The sequence below is a fragment of the Lissotriton vulgaris genome, chromosome 5, assembly GCF_964263255.1.
Source record: "Lissotriton vulgaris chromosome 5, aLisVul1.2, whole genome shotgun sequence".
Taxonomy (NCBI): domain Eukaryota; kingdom Metazoa; phylum Chordata; class Amphibia; order Caudata; family Salamandridae; genus Lissotriton; species Lissotriton vulgaris.
In genome coordinates, this window is record NC_141693.1 from 1,319,751,508 (window position 1) to 1,319,772,817 (window position 21,310).

Below are 21,310 nucleotides of genomic sequence, written 5' to 3' on the forward strand. Positions count from 1 at the left end.
CGAAGCTCCTTTTTTGCAGCCTGTGGCCTTTGGTAGCCAAGCGTAATATAGCGCATCATTGGGGTGCCCCTGCAGTCCCAACTGTGCGACAATGGAGTTTGGGATGGACCTCTACATGGTGGCGAAAAAGGTTACATATAGACGTAGAGGTTGGCCACGCAAATGTGTCAAGGTTTGGGGAATTGGTTGAAACATCATGACATGTAGTTCCCTGCCGAAGTGGCAGAAGCCTCTACCTCAAATTTATTGTGCATGTGGTGCCATCTTATGAGTTATCGTCTCTTATCTCATTATATCACTGTAGGCATGTACCAGCCCTGTGTGGAGGGCTGCGTCTGTGTACCCGCCTTCTCCTTTGTTGTAGGGTATGTGATTGCATCCTTCTTGTTGCTCATTGTATGCATATTAAAAATAAAGATAACGATATTTTTTTTTTAAAGAGTTCGGAAATGGAAACCATTTTTGTTGATTCTATAACTAGACTTCTCCAACTGGTGAGTAAGGATCCAGGTGTTCAGATATTGGTGAGGCTTAATTTGGATTAGGAATGTTCCCTGCATGGTATACAGGTGTATTCCTCTGACCTATGTGTCTAACGACTTGTGAATCTGGTGTCCTCATTTTTATTTTGTCTCTAGCGTGTGCGCAGAAGCCTAAGCATTTCCCTAACAATGCAAGGTCTTGGACCTGTCCGGTGACCTGAAAGCATGCACCATGCATGCCCTCACAGTGGGCAGAGGACTACTGTCTGTTCTAGGCGCAGTACATAACTTGGTGGTGGCAACATGCCCTATCGTGTGATTTATAGAGCGGTCAGACCTTTTATATTTCATAGAGAGTGTGGCCTACTATTGTGTGTGCCTCAAAGCCTCATGCTTACATCATGTGTATGTCGAGATTTTGTTTATGTATGGGGAGACTGTGATACATGTGTGGTACTACAAGAGAGTATGTGAGTGTGTGTGTGTGTGTGTTTGCGCGTGCACACACACCAGTGGGATCCATGTTGGATACCCCTGATTTACTATGTCACAAATGGTTGACAAGGACAGTTTCCCAAGACAGTGGAGTTATTCTGCCTGTGCTCATGTGGCCAGAATCTGAAGTAGCGAGGATGGAGATAAGGTTACCGTTGGAAATTCCAGGAAAACTTTGCTAGCGGGAACATGCTGATTAGTGTTTCCTGAGCTCTGCCGTTTGGTGGAGGGAAGGTGTGAATGGTGGGACTGCTGTTTTTGTTGTTCAAGGTGAGGAAGTTTCTCAGTCAGACCTGCCCTTTTATCTGTCTTTTATTACTGTTTCAGAAAGGCTGATGACAGCCAGGTACAGGGATCTTAGATTTCATTGTCCTCATCTGGTGGGTGCTCCTGCTGAAGAATTGCGAAAAGTAAGACACGCAGAGGGACTTGAAACTCTGTACCTAAAATAAACTAAAATACGATCACGTGACAATTTCTGCGACTAACCCCTCTAGGGGTAACAGTGATAATCTTCACTTGTCCCTAAGGTGTGCCGCTGCCACTAAACATTGGGGGCTTTAGCATCTAGATTTTACCTGAGTTGGGAGAGAACATTAGGATGGGAGAGTGTAGCGCCACCTTAAGAACAGAACTACGGACTAAATGGATTGCTTAGTATTTAATTCAGTTGTGTAATTACCAGGCTTGCTTTTACTAAAAGACACGCATTGGGCTGGAAATTGAAGTTATTGTGTCTGCTGGTTGATTGACGAGCTCAGAGTTCTTATCCTCCACACTGCCTCCCTAAGAAGTCTTGGACTGCTTGCCCCAGAAAGCCAAGTGGAGAATAGGTTGTACATGGGCCAGTTTGTAGAACCATAGTAAGAGGGACGCCAAGACACCAATTGGAAACGACGTCAGTCACTACTTTTGCGGCTAAATATGCCCGCATGTATGCCCTGTTTCCCTACCAAACTGGATCTGACGGAAAGGCTTTCTTGATATTCCTCCACGGAAGGTTGCAAGATTTTATTACGTGAGCTATTTGCTTTTGTTAAGTGAAACCTTATTGAAAATAAAATCCATGTTTTTCATGGGGAATTAAGGAATTTCTTGGGGGTCCATAAGTTCATTCCTTTGGTTGGGGAATGGTACCTCATCTTCCAACATCTCGTTTATCTACCCTTAACTTAAAGAAAACTTCCTTTTATCTAATCCAGGATGTTCATAGAGCACTTGATTAGGGTGTAGATATGATGCGCTTTCCACTTTGGAGAGGAGTTGGGTATGATCAGCCTAGAGTGAGAGTAGTAACCCCCAAATGGCTAAGGAAGTAAAATTATTTTTGATACGTTTTAGCCTAAGTGGTTTGTGGCAGTTTCATAATGATCCCTTGCCTGCAAATCCAAGAACAAAGGAGCTTCATGACTTTCTGTGCACTGCGCACACCTTGAAAAATCACGTGTATTTTAGTATTTTCCAAGATGTACAGTTATGCTAATTAGCATTCAGAATTTTGTGCATACTGACTTATTTTATCCTATCCCATCTTAGCTGAAAAAGTCCTGTTATTATGCAGTGCAAACATGTAATTATGTGAAAGATTTTAGTTTCAAATAAAGTTTACACTGGCAATACTTTTTTTGCATTTGGGGTTTTAGTGTGTGGCATTGTCTTGCATAGCATTAGTGAGTACATGGCTTTGAGGAGCACTACAGCAGTGAGCATGTCTCTGTGTGGAATGGCACTATGTGTGAAATAGCCAAAGAGATCCTAAGGCATCGTGTAGCACAGCACGAGTTTGTAAGTGTCAATGTAGTAAACATGTGGTGCATTCTATTCGTGTAGCAGCAATTATGGAACTGGCTGTTTGACTCTTTAAACTTTTTTTGGTCCACCTAGTCAACTGAGCTTCACCAAAGAAGATGCTAACAAATGAACACACACTTGTTTTTTCGAGAGTCGCCATGGTCTCTGCATTAATTGTGTTGATAGTTGAAGCTGGTAGTTCAATCGAGACTGCAGTGAAATATCTTGTGAAGCACGCAATCACTGATGGTCCTATCCCTAGGTAAGAAAATGGTATCTGTTGTGTTCAGCTACTGATCTCTTTCTCTCTTTCTTAGCCAGCTGTTTGGCAGGAACGTATTACCATGGCCAGATGGAGCTATGCATCACCTGCCCACCGGGAACCTACCAGGAGAAGGAGGGACAGCTGGCTTGTGACCTCTGCCCTGGAAGTGATGCTTATGGCCCAGTGGGAGCCACAAATATAACGACATGTGCTGGTATGCCTGCTGACTCTTTGCTTAGATCAGTGCAAGTAGGTGCACACTATGGCTCTACATCTCTTGAGGCAGACTCATTCTGTGGGGTGGACAAAGATGGGTTTGGAGTACTGCTCGTGTGGTGCTCGTTGCAGCCCTGATGTGCTTGTTCTCCTCCAAAGGAAGCATCCAGTTAGAAAATGTGGACATTTTTATGTTTGACGCCTCAATTTAATTTCCTAGGATTTCCACCATTCTCGGTTTGTAGATTCGCCAGCACTTGATATTTCATAGAGTAAAATACTTGAATATTTCTTGTTGTCAGGCATGGTGGCTTTCTGTTCAATAAAACAATTCAGTACCTTTGAAAACAGCCATGGACTACAAATAGACTATCTACCTCATTGTATGACCTAAACCGTAGTTGGTCAGGTGGACAGACACCATGAGGCTCTAACTGCCAGATTTTCTACTGTACGCCAATGTGAGGAAATCCTTGGACTTCTCATGATTTATATTTTTATGTCTTCTATTAGACCACTGTTTTTGATTTGGGGGTGGAGAAGGGGGGGTGGGGCGGGGGAATACGGCCAATGCAGGTACACTAGCATTCTTTTCTTCCTCTGATATCTCTCAATAACTTTGGAATTAACTGAGAAGTATTTGAAGGAGTCATTCTTGCATTTTATGTATACACCCTACCCATGACTCGATGATTTGCAACTTCAGTGTCACGTACTAGAATACGACTCTTCAGTACAGGGAGAAAAATGGCTCTGGCAGTTCTTGAGGAGGAAAAGTCTGCTTCTCATAGTCTGGCTCTAAAGAGGATGACAGTGAAGCCAGACTTGAAGGCTTTTAAAAAGAAATAATCATCAGCAATTTCTTGGGGAGACAAAATGACCCTCTGCGTTAGTTTAAAGGGCGCAGTCACCAGCTCGGTCATGATTATCAGCAGAAAAGGAAAAATTGCTAAATGCTCCAACAATTGAGCCATCCACCCTAAGAAAAAGACGAGGTCTCATTTTTCTGACAAGATTCAATTTCTAGTCACAAATCATAAAAAGGCTTCCACAACTTCATTAGTTGTCAAGGACAGTTTGCCATTATGTCAACTGACCATCTGCTGTGCCTTTATCATCGGCACCAGTAGAAGCAAGTCCGTCTGCTACAGCTACATAAATATTCCCTATGCCAGAGACTTATGGCTTTTGCAGTGGCTGCTAAAAAGGAAAAGCAGCCGTCAAAACCTGACTCTTCAATGGTACACCGTCATGTACTACATCTATGGTTATGGTGCTTTTGGTTATGCTTTCAGCCATCGACTGTGCAGTTGACACTGTCAATTGAATTGCCTTTGGTTCTGTTTCTCAATCTATCCCGGGTCATTGGCTGTGGAATGAGCACAACAACTGGCTCTTACAACTGCTAGGACTGTTTTAACATTGTCTACTATCTCTCCAGTACCTCCATAGTCCTGCCTAAACAATCTCTCATGGTGTGTTCATTGAATATCATCATGCCACCTACTGATCTTCCCCATAAGTCAGTGTTTAGCTAAGGTGATCAAGACAACAGTCAAGATGAGGGCGAAGACCAAGTGGTGTCCATTTTCAGTACTGATAAAAATCATGTAAACCAAGAAGCAACCGATCCTGATCAACTAATAATTCATTACATTTCTCATGTCTCTGAAGATGATGATGATACTGGACCACTTATGGGGGAGAGGGTGGGGGCTCTTTAACATGAAAAAGTCTTCCATATCTGTTAACATTGTGACGGTTGTAAAGAAATACAAGGCCCTGGATTCTACACATACATTTTTGTTAAATCAGACCAGATCACAAAACTCTCTGTGCCTGGCAGGGTCCCATTGACAGAGAAGGAACATGCTGGGAGACAATGGGCAAGAGAAGTGATGCCTTCATGACATCAAGATTGTTAACCCTTCATCTGTAGTGCTTAGATATGACAGACAGCTGTGGCATGATGTTGCTACATTCTTACAGAAGTTGCAAAAAGAGAACAAATACCAGGTTTTAGCCATTTTAATAGTCGGGGAGTTGGCCTTGGCTTTGGAAATGAGCTATTCAATGAACTGCTAAAGTATGCTTTCAACAGGTAATTCTAGCCCTGTGCAGCCTCAATCTAAAAACTCAATGATTCACATGGTGACTTTACAGGGCATACTTCCCTTCATAGAAAAGGGCACACCTTCAACTTCTGTAGATCAGGCAGAAGTGTATTTTTTTTAAGCCCATCCATCCAAAGCATTAAAAATACCTTTGATTCATGGAAAACAGGCAAACTTATCAATTCTTCTTTAGGCGCCTTCCCACCCCTCATATTTACAAATCCTATGGCTCCAATTACAGCACAACTTTGAAGGGACACATTGTCAGTAGACCCATATTTGAACGAATGGCTAATCAAAGCACCTTTTTTCTGCCAGGTGAGACAATCAGTCTAAAGGATTGTACAATTTCCAGCATAACTAGGTCTGGCCTTCAACCAGAAACAGTCCACTCTTTATCCTGTGACAGACATATATTTCCTTATGGAAGAATATTTGCAAATGAACGATCAGTTAATCATTCCCAAGAAAGTGATGAAAAACTATTAGTGTTTGCCTTGCATACTCAATGCCAGCGTGACATTATTATAACAAAGCGTTATAAGGCTGCGTGCCTCTCTGTATATTCCCCTGTTTCCACAGTGTCGATGAAGAATGAGACCAATTCAGGAAGAAATAAATAAACATTGGATGTTGGAGATTGGGATGACAGTGAACCCTCAAGTGAAGGCAGCTCTTCATTAGTAGAAGATAACACAGAACATATTCGTAAAACCGAATATGTTGGCACCCAAACCACAAGTGTTCCTCACAAAAAAAGGTTCCTCAACAAATTAGGGCACTCACTCACAGATCCTGCATGTCTATGCCTTGTGGTCTCCATATGAGTCTATGTACATGCATCTTTAAGAAGTAAGTGTGATTGCGTTAGCTGTAAGAATGTTCCTATGTCCTGAGCAGACTAGAGGGTCAGACCACAATACTACTATAGTGTTCTTCATCATAAAACATGATGAAACAAAGTCCAATCAGCTATCCATGAAAAGAGAAAATTTCTGCAGAATATGTTTCAGAATCAAACAGCACATGCACAGATGTTTTTATCAGACAAGTGACGGTGAACCACAAATAGCAGTTGAACGACAGATAGTTTTATTTACTATTTCAGAGATATGGCATCTGCTTATGATAAGTCACAACAGCAGGCGCCCTCTATTCACCAGTAGGTGGGCATAGCCAGGATCCCCATGAGGCCTTTAACACAGAATTTACAGGTGAATTTATGTGTTCATTTCCACCAACTCCCTTGATCCCAAGTGTGCTTTGCAAGGTTACGGTGGAGCATTTCATGATGATACTGATAGCCCCTACATGGCCCAAGCACCATTGGTTTTACTCGTTATGGGAGATGTCAGTAGAAATACTGTTAACATTCAAACTTGATCCTTATCTTCTGTCACAGGATACACAAAAAGACCCCACCACAATCCTGGTAGCTGGACATAGAGTTTGGTAATGTACGAATCCTGGTTGACAGTAAACAAATATTTCAGGCAGCCAGAGCACATTCCACTGTTAAGATCTATGAGCTGGAATAAACCTAATTCATAATGTAAACCGCTAATTCCATTAAAGATGGCTCCACATCAGTGTATTCATTGATTATTCAATTGTCTAAGTTGGGGCTAGCATACTCTTCTTTAGAAGTCTACTTTTTAGCAATGTCACATATCTCTAAAGAACAAGTCTGGCATCTTATTTTCAACAAGGACCATTAAAGAGTGTATGAGCAAGCCCATCTGTTCTATTCCTGGGTAGACCTGATCTCCATCATCAATTCAGCACAGTGCTAGCAACTATAATGAAAATGATATGCGAACAGATTCATTAAGCAACAATACATCACCTATCTGATACATCTGTACCATTCCTCGGGTGAATGAATCTCCACCTTCGTAACAACTCAACACAGTGCTAGCAGCTTCAATGAAAACTCTATTTGAACCGATTTAAAAAGCAACAATCACTTGTCCTTTGAAATAGCTTTTCTGCTGCCTATCGCACCAAAAAGAGTCAGAGGGCTAGAAGTCCTTTCTATAAAGGAGCCTTTCTTACAGGTCTATTCTAAGAACTTATTTGAAATGCATGCTCAGGGTTCAAAAATCTTTTGTTTAATGGAGCACGTTTGCTTACCGATTTGTTCTCCAGTGTAACCAGCTGAAAGTTCATTACACTGCTTCGATGTTAATTATTTGCTTACAGTTGTACTTGCACAAGACAGAGAAACTCAGACAGTCATTCCAGCTTTTTGTATCCTTTAGTCACGTGAATAAAGGCAGTGCTTTGTGAAGGCAAAGTATATCTGTTTGTATTATCACGTGCATTGCTTAGTCATATGTACAAACGGAAATAAAGTTAACTGATAATGTAAGAGCTCATTCATCCAGAGGCATGAGGCTGCATCAGCTCTCTTTCCAGTACTTTCTCTAAGAAGAAATTGCAGAGCAGCTCCATGGAGGAAGACGCATTCCTTCACCATTCACTACTGCTTTGGAGTAGCCTCATGTTTGCTTATCATTATGCTGTTATACTACTAGATACTGTTTTGTTAGTCTGCATTTAAACATGTTTATCTATGACAGATACAGTGATAGAGACCAAAACGTAAAATCTTTCAAAGACTTATTACCTCCTCGTAAAGAAGTCTGCCTAATAAAAAATGTCCTCCAGTTAATGATTCCTATCAATTCAATTATTCCAAAATATAAGACCTGTAAAAGGGAAAACAGAATCCTTGTTGACCATTTCATTCAATTTATATCTATCTGCCTTTCCTATGGTATGTTTTTTTACCATCTGCTGCCTCTCTCTAACACTAGGATAAATTCAGCATTTTAGGCACATCTTTAATTGTGTCTGGTAAGGAACATTTTGGTCCTCAGTAGGAAAGATAGGTGTGTTCTTACCTACCTTTTCCCATCTGGATGTGCTTTGTTTTCATTGCTTTTATATTATTAGATTACAGCAAAGGAGAAAAACATTTCGTCCCATAACTCCAAAAGACTGTGTCTTTTCTGGTTAAAGCACAGCCAGATGTCTCTGTGAACTAGGGGTCAATTGGATCAACTCAAATACTTTTCATTCCTTGACTGGCTCTTTCAACAGTTTTCATAAGGTTGGTGTTTCTCTTGTTGGCCCCGAAATATGTCAACTAAATTATGAACCTGATTTAGAGTTGGCAGACGAGGTACTCCACAACAAATGCGAACGAGTACATTGTCCGGCAAACTGACCACCCCCCCTTCCTCCCCCCCGGGTGGACTATTGCGATTCTGCTTCCAGTGCCCCCACTGGCTCCACCGGCAGAACCATTTGTCTAATGGACTTTGAGCAGTTGGTGCAAGTACATCAGATTGTCCAACCTATTTAGAGTAAGCTGTCTGATGCTTTTTTTCCCCTTTAGGACCTCCAGGAAGAAACCTGGTGGTCTCGAAGAGGAAAAAAGAGAAATTACCCTCATACTCAGGGTGTCTGGGTCATTTTTTGTTTAAAAAACAAACTTGTTTGAGAGTTTGTTTTTGTGAAACAAAAAGGTTTGCTGAACAGTCACATGAAACATGGCAGCCACTTAGCAAACTTTGAATGCCTTCAGAGATGCTACTATTGTGGCAATTGTGTGAAGGGAGTCTCCCTGAGCTCTGCTTAGTTCTTCAAATAATTTCACAGATACGTCTAATTTACTTCTGGATATTATAATGTCTGACAGAAAAGGACTATTTTGCCCTTGTAAATCCTGTGATAAGAAGGGGGTTCATATTGATGCACACAAGGATTGCATCTATTGCCTCTATCCTCATCATGAGGCAAAACATTGCAAGATCTGCCGCACTTTTTCATCTAAGACTCTTAAAGATAGAGAGGGCAGACTTTTGTTGTGGCTGAAGAAGACACAGGTTATGTCTTCTGATGAGGAGAGCTACACTTCCTCTAAACCCCATAAGAGGCGCAGGTCGCCTGAGGGTCAGTCTGAGGAGGTCAATAAACACCCTAAAACCTCTCATCAGACCAAAGAAGCTCGGTAAGAAGGAGAAAGAGTCCAAAGTCTCCTCAGAGCTAGTCTTCCAATCTCATTCTGGAACTTCTACAGCTAAACTGGAATCTGAGCTTTCCAGGTATAAATCCAGCCAGAGATCTCTCGGCGTCAGTATCACCAACGACGCCTGATTCTTCAATGACGATGACTACGCTCTCATCGTCAAGACCATTGAAAGCGCCTACGACATCGACGGCGGCCATCAATGCCCCGATATCATTGACGCTATCATTACTGCCAACAAAGACCTCTGTGATCAGGGGGCCACCATTGAAGCCTGCAGTGACAACGACACCATCACCATCGATGACGGTTCCATCGTCTCCGGCTTCCACAACGTCGACAAGTTTTTTGTGTTCGAGGCATGTGGGCTGCTGAATTCATATCTGTGCATAGATCGCCGCCTAGTGTTGGGTCCGGATGATCGCACATTGTTGTCCTGGAAGAGTCTTCGAAGTATCACGAGATAGGTGGCTCCTCCCCTGGACTACAGTGCGCATGGGCATCGACTCCATCCTCAGATTGTTTTTTTTCCGCCATTGGGTTTGGATGTATATTGGTTCCCACTAGTCGGAATCGATTAAAAATTTTCCTAAGGCCAAAAGGTCTTTAGTTTTCTTCGTCGGTATAGTCTTGCGTTCGGTGCCTAATTCTTCCAGCTCGGTTCCGAGTCGGATTCCATACACCCGCGTGCTTTCGGCGCGGAGGGCCCAGTTGACGCCACAGACCCTATCGACTATTCATCATGGACCGAAGTCCATTCAAGAGATGTCCCGTCTGCAACTCAAAGTATCCCCACATCGACGTCCACCCAGTGTGCAACAAGTGTCTGTCGCCGGACCATGATGAAGCCAGTTGCATGGCTTGTTCCTGTTTCAGGTCCAAGAAGACGCTTAAGCATCGACGTGCTGCGCGCCAGGAGGCCCAGCACACTGCACCGGCGCCTGTGGACATTTTCGATGCCGGGGAGGTCGAGGAGGACGCCGACCGAGAAATCGGTGACAACCTGTCGAATCCCGCGTCGGATGTCGAATACAACTACGACGCGGACGCTGAAATGTTCGAAGCTGAAGAAGTCGTCGACGAGGTAGGGGACGACGACGGGGCCTTTGGGGTCATGGAAGATAGCTTGAGCGATGAGCTACCTCACACTGACACTGGGGCCGTACCGCTTCATAAGGCTCAGGTCGAGGGATCGCCACTAGGCCTTACCCAAGATCTTACAATGGGATCTACGGCCCCGCCTTCGGGCTCGGCCACGGACATTACTATTGAGCCGCACCCTGCAAAATCGAAACCGAAAGTGAAACCAACGGTCTCGACACAAGCAACAGCACTGGTGCCCCCCTCGAAACCGAAAGTGCGCATTACTTTGGTCGGATCCAAGGCCTCGGCGCCAAAGAAGCAGAAGGGTGTTGTCGATCCGAAGGCGCAAGTCAAGGGCGTCGAGACGAAGTCTGCCACGCCGAAGACAAAGGTCAAGGTGGTCGAGCCGAGTAAATCGGCCCCGAAGACGGTCGACACCAGCAAAGGACTCGGTGATCCGAAGGTTCTCGAGACTCCGCGTCAACAAGACAAGGCCAGAAGGGGCGCAGCCCGCGAGTCCACGCCTACTGCTGGCTCGAAGGATCCCGTCGGACCGACGCAACCGTCCGCTGCTTTCACCAAGCAAGTGACGGACTCCCTACAGCGCATCAAGGACAAGGCCTCGGCGGTCGGCCCAAGAGACCCTCCACCTTTGAAGCCGGTCGAGAAACCTCACAAGGCGTCGACGCCCATTCACTTCACGTTGCCGCCGAAGGCTTTCACCCCTAAAATGGTCGTCAGCGTGTCCGAGAAGGTGCCCTCGGTGCCGAAGTCGACGACGGTGGTTCCCACCTTGAAACATCGGCAATCTTCATTAGAAGAACAACAAGAACACTTTATTGATGCCGAAACGGGCAGACTTTCCCTCCACATGCGGAAAATTGCCCTGGAACAGCCAATGGAGTCCTACAAAATTCCTTTAAAGAAAAAGAAGGACTCTACTTCGACTCCTGTCCTTGTGGAACCACTTTCTCCACATGCCCATAATGTCTCGCCCACTTACTCTGACGTGGACGCTGGGGAGGGCGATGATGAGGATGAGTACAGCTATCCTGTCTACACAGACCCTGATGATACCAATGAACCCTGGGCTGCTGGTGCTGACCCAGGTGATCCTCATGCTGCCCCAGACACTTAACTTTATTCTGTAAAGACATCACCTACAGAAGATTCAGCAGCGTTCAATACCCTCATTTGAACGGGCGGCTAAAAACCATGACGTCCAGCTCCATGCTGACCCCATTGACGTGGATTTTCTTTTTGATACCTTTTCAGTCTCAGAGAGAACTGTCAAGACTCTGCCTATGTTAAAGGGTGTCTTAAAACATGCTGGGGAGATCTTTAAGGAGCCTACCAGAGCCAGGGTGATAAACCCTAGGATTGAGAAGAAGTATAAACCAGCGCCTACTGATCCTACTTACATCAAAGGACAGCTGCCTTTGGACTTTCTTGTTGTTTCAAATGCCCGAAAGAGGGCTAATTCTCAGACAACGGGTGATGCTCCTCCCCCAGACAAAGAATCTAAGGTGTTTGAGGCATCAGGGAAAAGGGTGGCAGCCCAAGAGGCCAATATCTGGCGCATTTCCAATACACAAGCGCTTCTAGTGAGGTATGACAGGACACACTATGACACACTGGAGACCCTGTTGCAGCACCTGCCAGACGAATACAAGGAGGCAGCTGAGATGCTTATTCAGGAGGGGAAGCTAATATCCAATGCTTCAATTAAATGTGCACTAGACGCGGCTGACACCGCAGCCAGGGCTGTCAACACTAGTGTCATGTTGAGACGACATGCCTGGCTCAGAATCTCGGGGTTTAAGCCAGAGATACAGACCACCATTCTTAATCAGACAGTTAATCCAGATCATCTGTTTGGCCCAGAGGTGGACACCACCTTAGAAAAGATTAAGAAGGACACTGAAACTGCTAAGTCCATATGGGCCTTACAGTCCCAGCAATTCAGTGGTGGGTTTTTTCTTCGCTCAAGCACTAGAGGCGTTTCCAGAGGCCAGCTCTCCCAAACCACGCAGTAATACAAAGGCAACACGCAGTCCACATACACCAAACAAAGTTGAGGTGGATATCGTGGTAACAGCGCCAAGGGCAGGGGTCGTGGAAACAACAACTCCAGATCCTCTGCCACCAACAAACAGTGACGCCTTGTCACTGCCCCCCGACCACGCAACACCGGTCGGGGGGAGACTTCAGCAGTTCCTGCCGGTCTGGAAAACCATCACCACAGACAGGTGGGTCACACAGCTCATACAGTACGGTTATTGTCTGGAGTTAACATCCACTCCACCCAACTTGCCACCAAGACACCGTCCTATGTCCAACGAGCACTTGCACTTATTGCAGCAGGAGGTCATCGTCATGCTGCAAAAAGGGGCAATCGAGCTCGTGCCTGTGGAAGAAAGAGGCACAGGAGTTTACTCACTGTACTTCTTGATACCAAAAAAGGACGGGTCCCTCAGACCCATACTAGACCTCAGACCCCTCAATCAGTACATTCTATCGGAACACTTTCATATGTTGACCCTGCAGCAAGTGCTCCCGTTGCTCAGCCAAGGGGATTTTCTCGCAACTTTAGACCTAAAGGATGCATATTTTCACATTCCGCTGCACCTTTCACACAGAAAATACCTCCGGTTCACCATCCAAAACCAACATTACCAGTTCAAGGTTTTGCCTTTCGGAGTCAACACTGCACCCAGGGTGTTTACAAAGTGCCTGGCGACAGTGGCAGCGCACCTAAGGAGACAAAACATTCACGTATACCCTTATCTGGACGACTGGCTCATCCAGGCAAGGTCAGCCCAGCAGTGTGCCCCCCACATGTCCCACACCATTCACCTTCTTCACGATCTGGGATTCTCACTGAATTACCCAAAGTCCCACCTGCAAACCGCCCACATACGGCAGTATCTGGGTGCTACGATAAACACTCTGGCAGCCACAGCACAGCCAAATTCAGTGAGGGTCAACAGCATTCAATCGCTGATTCAACTATTCAAACCCCAACACTCGCTTCCAGCACGAGTGTTCATGCAGTTGATAGGCATGATGGCCTCCTGCATCTCCTTAGTCCCGCACGCGAGACTACATATGCGTCCGCTTCAGGAGTGCTTAGCACGTCAGTGGACTCAGGCTCACGGACAGTTGAAAGACCTAGTGTTGGTGAGCGGTCGGGCATACAACTCTCTGCATTGGTGGAATCCACAAAACCTTTGCAAGGGACGACCATTCCAAGAGCCTTTGCCACAGATCATCCTGACGACGGACGCATCTCTCAATGGATGGGGAGCTCATGTACTCCATTACACTGTGCAAGGACTATGGACACAACAGCAGCGGAAGATGCACATCAATGTTCTGGAACTGATGGCAATCTTCATGGCACTAAAGGCCTTCAAAGTACATCTGTGCAACAAGGTAGTGTTGATCCGGACGGACAACATGACGGCCATGTACTACATTCAGAAGCAGGGAGGAACACACTCTCCACAGTTGTCTCATCTGGCTCAGAGCATGTGGAAGTGGGCCATTCAGAGAAACATCTTCCTCATGGCAGAACACCTCCCAGGCAAGGACAATCAGATGGCGGACCGGCTCAGCAGGTACAGCCACCAAATGCACGAGTGGGAGATACATCCATTAGTACTCCACCAGTACTTCCAAAGGTGGGGTCATCCAGAGATAGACCTGTTCGCCACAAAGGAGAACGCAAAATGCCAAAGCTTCGCCGCCAGGTTTCCACACCCACAGTCGCAGCACAATGCGATATGGATGAACTGGTCAGGCAAATTTGCGTACGCTTTTCCCCCAGCACCTCTAATACCGCTGGTGGCACGCAAGCTGAAGCAGCACTCGATGACTCTCATCCTAGTTGCTCCAACGTGGGCTCGCCAACCATGGTACACCACGTTTCTGGAACTGTCCATGGTACCGCATCAAAGGCTGCGCCTCACACCCAGGCTTTTGACGCAGAGCCATGGCGACATTCAGCATCCAGATCCGCAACAGCTCAACCTGGCGATCTGGCTCCTGAGGTCTTAGAGTTTGGCTACCTCAACTTACCTCCTGACTGTATGAACATCATCTGGGAGGCAAGGAAGCCCACCACTAGAGCATGCTATGCGGCAAAGTGGAAGCGGTTTGTCATTTATTGTGCAGACCACAGCATTAACCCGCTAGATGCATCTATTCAGAACATCATTTGTTATCTTTTACATCTGTACAAATGTAATCTAGCCTATGCTTCCATTCGCATACATTTGTCCGCAATGGCTGCTTATCTCCAAAACAGGCAGCACCTCTCACTCTTCAGCGTGCCTGCCATTAAAGCTTTTCTGGAAGGACTCAAACGAGTCATTCCTCCGCGGACTCCACCAGCTCCTGACTGGAACCTCAATGTGGTCCTCACCCGGCTGATGGGTCCCCCTTTTGAACCACTGCATTCTTGCGAGATTCAATTCTTGACATGGAAAATGGCTTTCCTTATAGCGATTACGTCGCTGCGACGAGTTAGTGAACTCCAGGCACTGACTATCCAAGAGCCATTTATTCAAATTCATTCTAACAGGGTGGTGCTTCGCACTAACCCTAAATTCCTTCCTAAGGTAGTGTCTCAATTCCATATTAACCAGACTATTGAACTACCTGTGTTCTTCCGAAATCCTGAGTCATTGGCGGAGAGAATGCTCCACACGCTTGACGTCAAAAGGGCCCTGATATATTACATTGATAGGACCAAGGATTTTAGAAAAACTAAACAACTTTTTTTGCCTTTGCACCACAACACAAAGGTAACCCCATTTCCAAAGCTGGTATAGCCAGGTGGATCGTTAAATGTATTCAGATCTGCTATCTGAAAGCCAAGCGTACTCTCACCATTCCACCACGGGCCCACTCCACCAGAAAGTTGGGGGCCTCCATGGCTTTCCTTGGAAATATCCCTTTGGAAGACATATGTAGAGCAGCCACATGGTCTACCACACACACATTTACAAAACATTATTGTGTTGATGTGCACTCTAAACAGCAGACAGCTGTAGGGCAGGCTGTTCTAAAAACACTTTTCCAAACTGCTGCAGCTGGCACGGGCGGCCGCCGTTAATGGAGGGACTGCTATGTATTCTATGCACAGATATGAATTCAGCAGCCCACATGTCTCGAACCGAATATGCTACTTACCAGTATGCATCTGTTCTTGGCATGTAGGGCTGCTGACATTCATATTGCCCGCCCTCCTTCTGTAGCAGCTGCAGAATTCACATATACTTCTAGCATGGTCATCATTCACTTAGTTTCACTCCATCTTGTCCAAAATGGCTAAAAACAATCTGAGGATGGAGTCGATGCCCATGCGCACTGTAGTCCAGGGGAGGAGCCACCTATCTCGTGATACTTCGAAGACTCTTCCAGGACAACAATGTGCGATCATCCGGACCCAACACTAGGCGGCGATCTACGCACAGATATGAATGTCAGCAGCCCTACATGCCAAGAACAGATGCATACTGGTAAGTAGCATATTCGTTGCTGGCGCTCCCGTCGACGACGGATCCATCAACTCTGCTCCCGTCAACGAAGTCATTGCAAATGCTGTCAACACCATCCAGATTGTCCAAGACATCTCGGCAGCCTGTCTTTCAATCGCCAGGCAAGATTTCGCCTTTATCCCCAAGCCACCTGCTGGAGACATAAACGTATGATGATGGTCCCTTTGGGCCTGCTCATAGTCCCTCTGAACTCAATGTCAAGTGTCAGGAGGAGGATGAAGACTATTATGACGAGGAACAGTACTACCAACACTACTATCCAGTTCCTTCTAAACAATACCAGCATTTCAGGTATTATGTTGACCCCACCCCTAGACAAGAATCTGCTCTGCTCAGTTACCATCTTTGTTAATGCAAGATTTGCAGGCCATGCTCACAGACTACAGAAGAAGGTTCCCACCCCAAGAGGAACAGACTACTGTGCCAACGCCTCCACCACCACCACCACCACCTACTGCACTACTTACACCAACGCTGCCGCCTCCTTCTACTCCTAGAATAATGCCACAACCCATCATCCCTGTTCCAGAAAATCTGTCCTCTTCAGAAGAAGAGGCCTAAGAGGGAGAAATTCACTATCCTCCTCCACCCACTGGTGAATGGGATACCTGCATCATACCCCCGCCATCCCCTCCTCCTTGTCATCCTTCTGACTCACCTCCGGAGGACATTGGAGGATTCAATAGTCTGTTGGACAGGTCTAAGTCTAGATTTCATCTGCCCACAATAGTAAAGTAATCAGATTGCTTCCTTTATGACTTTAAAGCGCAATCAAGAAAGTATGTAAGATCTATACCCATTATAGACCATATCTGTCAGGAATGCCTTAAAGTATTGAAATTACCGGCCACTGTAGTGCCTGTACTGCCAAGATTAGACAAAAAATACAGGGCACATGAGGATTTCCCCGCATGCCTTAACCACATCGCTGCTGTGGTTATTTTTCCCCTGTGCTGGATAGTGGAATTCTCCTATATTCATGACGAGCTCAGCTCGTCATCAGCACAGCTCAACTGTGCCTCATGACGAGCTGAGCTCGTCATGAGCATGGAAGGGGTTAAAGGCCACCCAAACCGGATTCAGTGATTTCCCAAGCTGCACAGAGAAGATCAAAAAATCCCTCCAATCCCATCACATCCCCACCAGACAAGAAAGGACGTTGCTTTGATTCCATTGGGAAGAGATTCTCATCCATGTCCGAAGTCCCTGTCAGGGCTCCTAATGCACTAGCCATTCTTGCCCGCTATGATCGACAAATGTGGTCCATTATCTGGGCCATGCTGAAGGTTGTATCTGAGGAAAATAAACAGGAATTTTGGTAAGTCCTGGATGAGTGAGGCGCACTGTGACCAAAATTATAGACTGTGCCATGGACATAGCCATGACAGGTTTTCAACAACTAGCTCGTGTGGCTGTTTTAAGATGCCAGGGATGGCTTAGAGCAACGTCATTTCGTCCAGAAGTACAATCAAAGATACTGGACATGGCGTACGAGGGCAACAGTATATTTGGAAAACATAGACGAATATCTTCTAGCCATCAAAACCGATACAGATACAGCCAAATCATTGGGGACACTGTAGAATCGTAAAGTGCCCTTTCTGGAGCAAGAGGGCATGGATTTTCAGGCTATATAAGGTGCTTTCCAGCACACCGAACACTATCAGTCCTTTCAACTGGAATATCGTCAGAGTTACCAGCAACAAACCTATCGACAGCCAACAACAGCTGGTTTCTCCAGGCAGGGCTCACTCAAGAAACCACCATCGCAAGCGCACGACTCCGGTCTCAAGCAGTGACCACATCAGGGTAACAGCTACTACTTTTCCCCCTCCAGCTGGTGCAAACATTTCCAGTCATTTCCATAGGTGGCACGACATTACGTCAGACAGATGGGTCTTGGACTTGATATCTTATGGCCACATTCTAGAACTTATCCAGCGCCCACCAAACACTGCACCCAGGGGATCGCACCCCCCTCGTCTTCACTTACTCAAACAGGAAGCGAAGATTATGCTACTGAAAGGGTTCCAGTAGCACAAAGAGGGAAAGGCTTTTACTCCCGTTTTTTCCTGATACGCAAGAAATCAGGAGAGTGGAGACCTATTTTTGACCTCAGACGGCTAAAAAAATTCCTCAAAAACCAAACCTTCAGAATGGTTACACTCTCAGACATTCTTCAGCGCTTCAACAGCAGGGACTACATGACATCACTGGATTTGGAGGATGCTTAGTTCCATGTTTCTATACACTCCAAACACAGAAAGTTCCTATGTTGTATCCATTACCATTTCCGAGTCCTACCCCACGGCCTGAAATCTGCTCTGTGGATTTTCACCCAGTTTCTGCTGAATGGCGGCCGCCTTGCGGAACCAGGTTCATCAAGTATTTCCATATTTGAATGATTGGCTCCTGAAAGCTCCATCTGCTCCTCTAGCTGCTACAGCTACAAGAGACTGCATGGATCTGTTCCACAAACAAGACCTTACCATAAACCAACGAAAATCATTGGTTGGTCCAAGACAGACAATGACTTTCCTAGGGGCCAACCTGGACCCCATGCAGAACAAATCTTTCCTCTCGCAGGAAAGGCAGGAGCGGCTGCAAACGTTGGCTCTCAGACTATCAAAACTAAGGTGCACTTCAGTGAGGAAATACAAGTCTCTACTGGGCATGCTGTCCTCGGCAATCAACCTAGTGCCACAAGCTCATCTTCACACTAGGCCGTTTTAAGAGGAACTTCAATGTCAATGGATTCTAATTATGGGATCCTTCGACTATTTGTTAGGTATCACTCCACGCATGAGAGAGGCATTCGGATGGTGGACTCTGAATTCACACCTCTCTTAGGGCCTCTCTTTTCTGCCTCTGATAGCAGAATTTATCGTCACCACTGATGCTTCCATGGACGGTTGGGGAGGTCATCTCCAAGACCTTCAGATTCAGGCAAAATTGTCCTCATCCCAACGCTGGATGCATATCAACAGGCTAGAGTTCAAGGCCTTTTTTCTCTCCCTGCAGGCTTTCCTGCCTCAGATAAAAGGTTCAACATTGTTGGTCAATACGGACAACACCACAAACATGTTTTATGTTAACAAACAAGAAGGAACCAAGTCTCTTGCTCTCTTGCTCTCTCTCAGGACGCCCACCAGCTCTGGAGCTGGTTCACATTTCACGGAATATCCCCAAAAGCGGGGCATGTTCCAGGGGTTCCGAATACTCTGGTGGACAACCTCAGCAGGACCGAAGACAACTGCCACAAGTGGGAGCTAGAGCAAGACCAACTAAACAGGATTTTGTCACATTGGGGGAAGCCATCTCTGGACCTGTTTGCGACCAAATCTCTTTCGAAATGCTGGTTCTTCGCAAGCAGGTTCCTTCTCCCAAACTCACGGGGGAATGCCCTCTCAATGGGCTGGTCCAGTATATATGCTTACGCCTTTCCTCCTACTCCACTGATACCCAAGGTCCTTACAAACATTAAAACAGTGCACTGCTGCCTTCTTCTGATAGCCCCCAGATGGCCCAGGCAGCACTGGTTCACAGAGCTTTTCCTCCTCTTGGAAGCCTAGCACATTTGTCTTCTGCTGACACCAACCCTATTGACCAGGAACCGAGGTTAGATGTGCCATCCAGACCATCATCTCTCCGATTGCATGTGTGGCTACTGAATTTTTTATTTGAAGGATTTGAGTATTGCACAAGAGTGAAAAGACATTATCGCCAGGTCTCGTGTTGATAGCACCAACAAGACGTACAGACTGAAATGGAAGCAATTCTGCCTCTGGCGCCGTCAAAACAAAGTGCATCCATATCTCTCTGCTCCAGAGCAGATCCTGCCGTACCTCCTGTCCTTGGCAAAATCTGGACTGGTATACTCTTCAATTAAGGTTCATCGTGCAGCTATCTCTCGATATAGATGCTTCCCAAAACATCTATCTCTTCATTCTACCAGAGTTGTACAGCAATTTATAAAAGGCCGGTTTTGTACTTATCCACCTGTTCAAACCCCACCCCCTGAGTGGCGCTTAATTATAGTCCTGTGGCAGTTTATGAAACAACCCTTTGAGCCCATCCATATGGCGGCCATCAAGTACCTGGCATGGAAAATTGGTCTTCTGCTAGCCCTAACATCAACCAGAAGGGTTAGCGAAATACAAGCTTTCACTATAAAACAAATGAAATGGTTATCTTGAGGACGAATCCCTAAGGTTCCTTCACAGTTCCATTTAAATGAACCTATCATTCTCAGGACTCTCTTCACCGATCCTTCTACACATGCGGAATGAACTCTACACACTCTAGCCATCAAAAGGTGCCTTAAATTCTACCTGCAGAAGACTAAGTCTATCCACAAAACAGATCAACTGTTCATAGCCTATGGACAAGGTCATCGGGGCTCTGCGGTTTCTAAAGCAACCATAGCAAGATACATACCAGTCACAATTCAGTTTTCCCACCACAAGGCAGGCAAGCCTTTGACAGATACATTTACATACAACCAGAGCCTCCTCCTATCGGACACATATTTCAATGTAAACGTGACCTTGTTTCCTTATTTATAGGAATTTCACTGTGAAAAAGTGTGAAGAGAGAGAGCCCCTCACGGAAGAACCACCGCAAGGGGTTACTGGCTAGTGATTACCAGTTTTACCCACTTATCATCATCGGTGACTCTCTTTCACTCATGAAAGAAAGAGGCTGGCTATAATAGAAGCCATTTTTAATTTGATAGGCTTGCAGCCCAGAATAAATGTCATAGTGGCCAGCAAGCCTCTCAATTTTAATGGTGAGAATCACACTTTTGGTTGATCCTTTCACGAGGGGTGTCTGTGTGAATGTGTGCTCAAGTGGGGGTTATTATTTGTGTCTCCCTAGTAGTGAAATTATCTATTGATTTCACTCTTTTTCTTTCCTTTCCTCTTTCTTTCATGAGTGAGAGAGAGTCACCGATGATGATAAGTGGGTAAAACTGGTAATCACTAGCCAGTAACCCCTTGCGGTGGTTCTTCTGTGAGGGGCTCTCTCTCTCTCTTCACATTTTTTCACTGTTTGGAATGTGGGGTTTGAAGGGGTAGCTGATGTGTGGTTCGTTCATGAATTTGACACAGTGACTTATAGGAATAAATGAAATTCCTATAAATAAGGAAACAAGAAAAATGTGGGTTTCCCCACTAGGTCACGTTTACATTGAAATATGTGTCCGATAGGAGGAGGCTCTGGTTTTGTGTATGGGCTTTGAGTGGGGGGCAGCCTCCTCCCTA

At 45.7% G+C, this 21,310-nt stretch overlaps 1 protein-coding gene across 2 annotated transcripts in view; it reads left to right on the plus strand.

Annotated features, from left to right (window-relative positions):
- The window catches only part of SCUBE3 (signal peptide, CUB domain and EGF like domain containing 3), a 1,095,585-nt gene that overhangs the window by 979,850 nt on the left and 94,425 nt on the right, over positions 1 to 21,310 (plus strand). For both annotated transcript variants that reach the window (XM_086923234.1, XM_086923233.1), the window contains one exon: positions 3,086 to 3,247. In XM_086923234.1, coding sequence (XP_086779360.1) covers positions 3,086 to 3,247 — 162 coding nt within the window. The remainder of the gene's footprint in view (positions 1 to 3,085; positions 3,248 to 21,310) is intronic.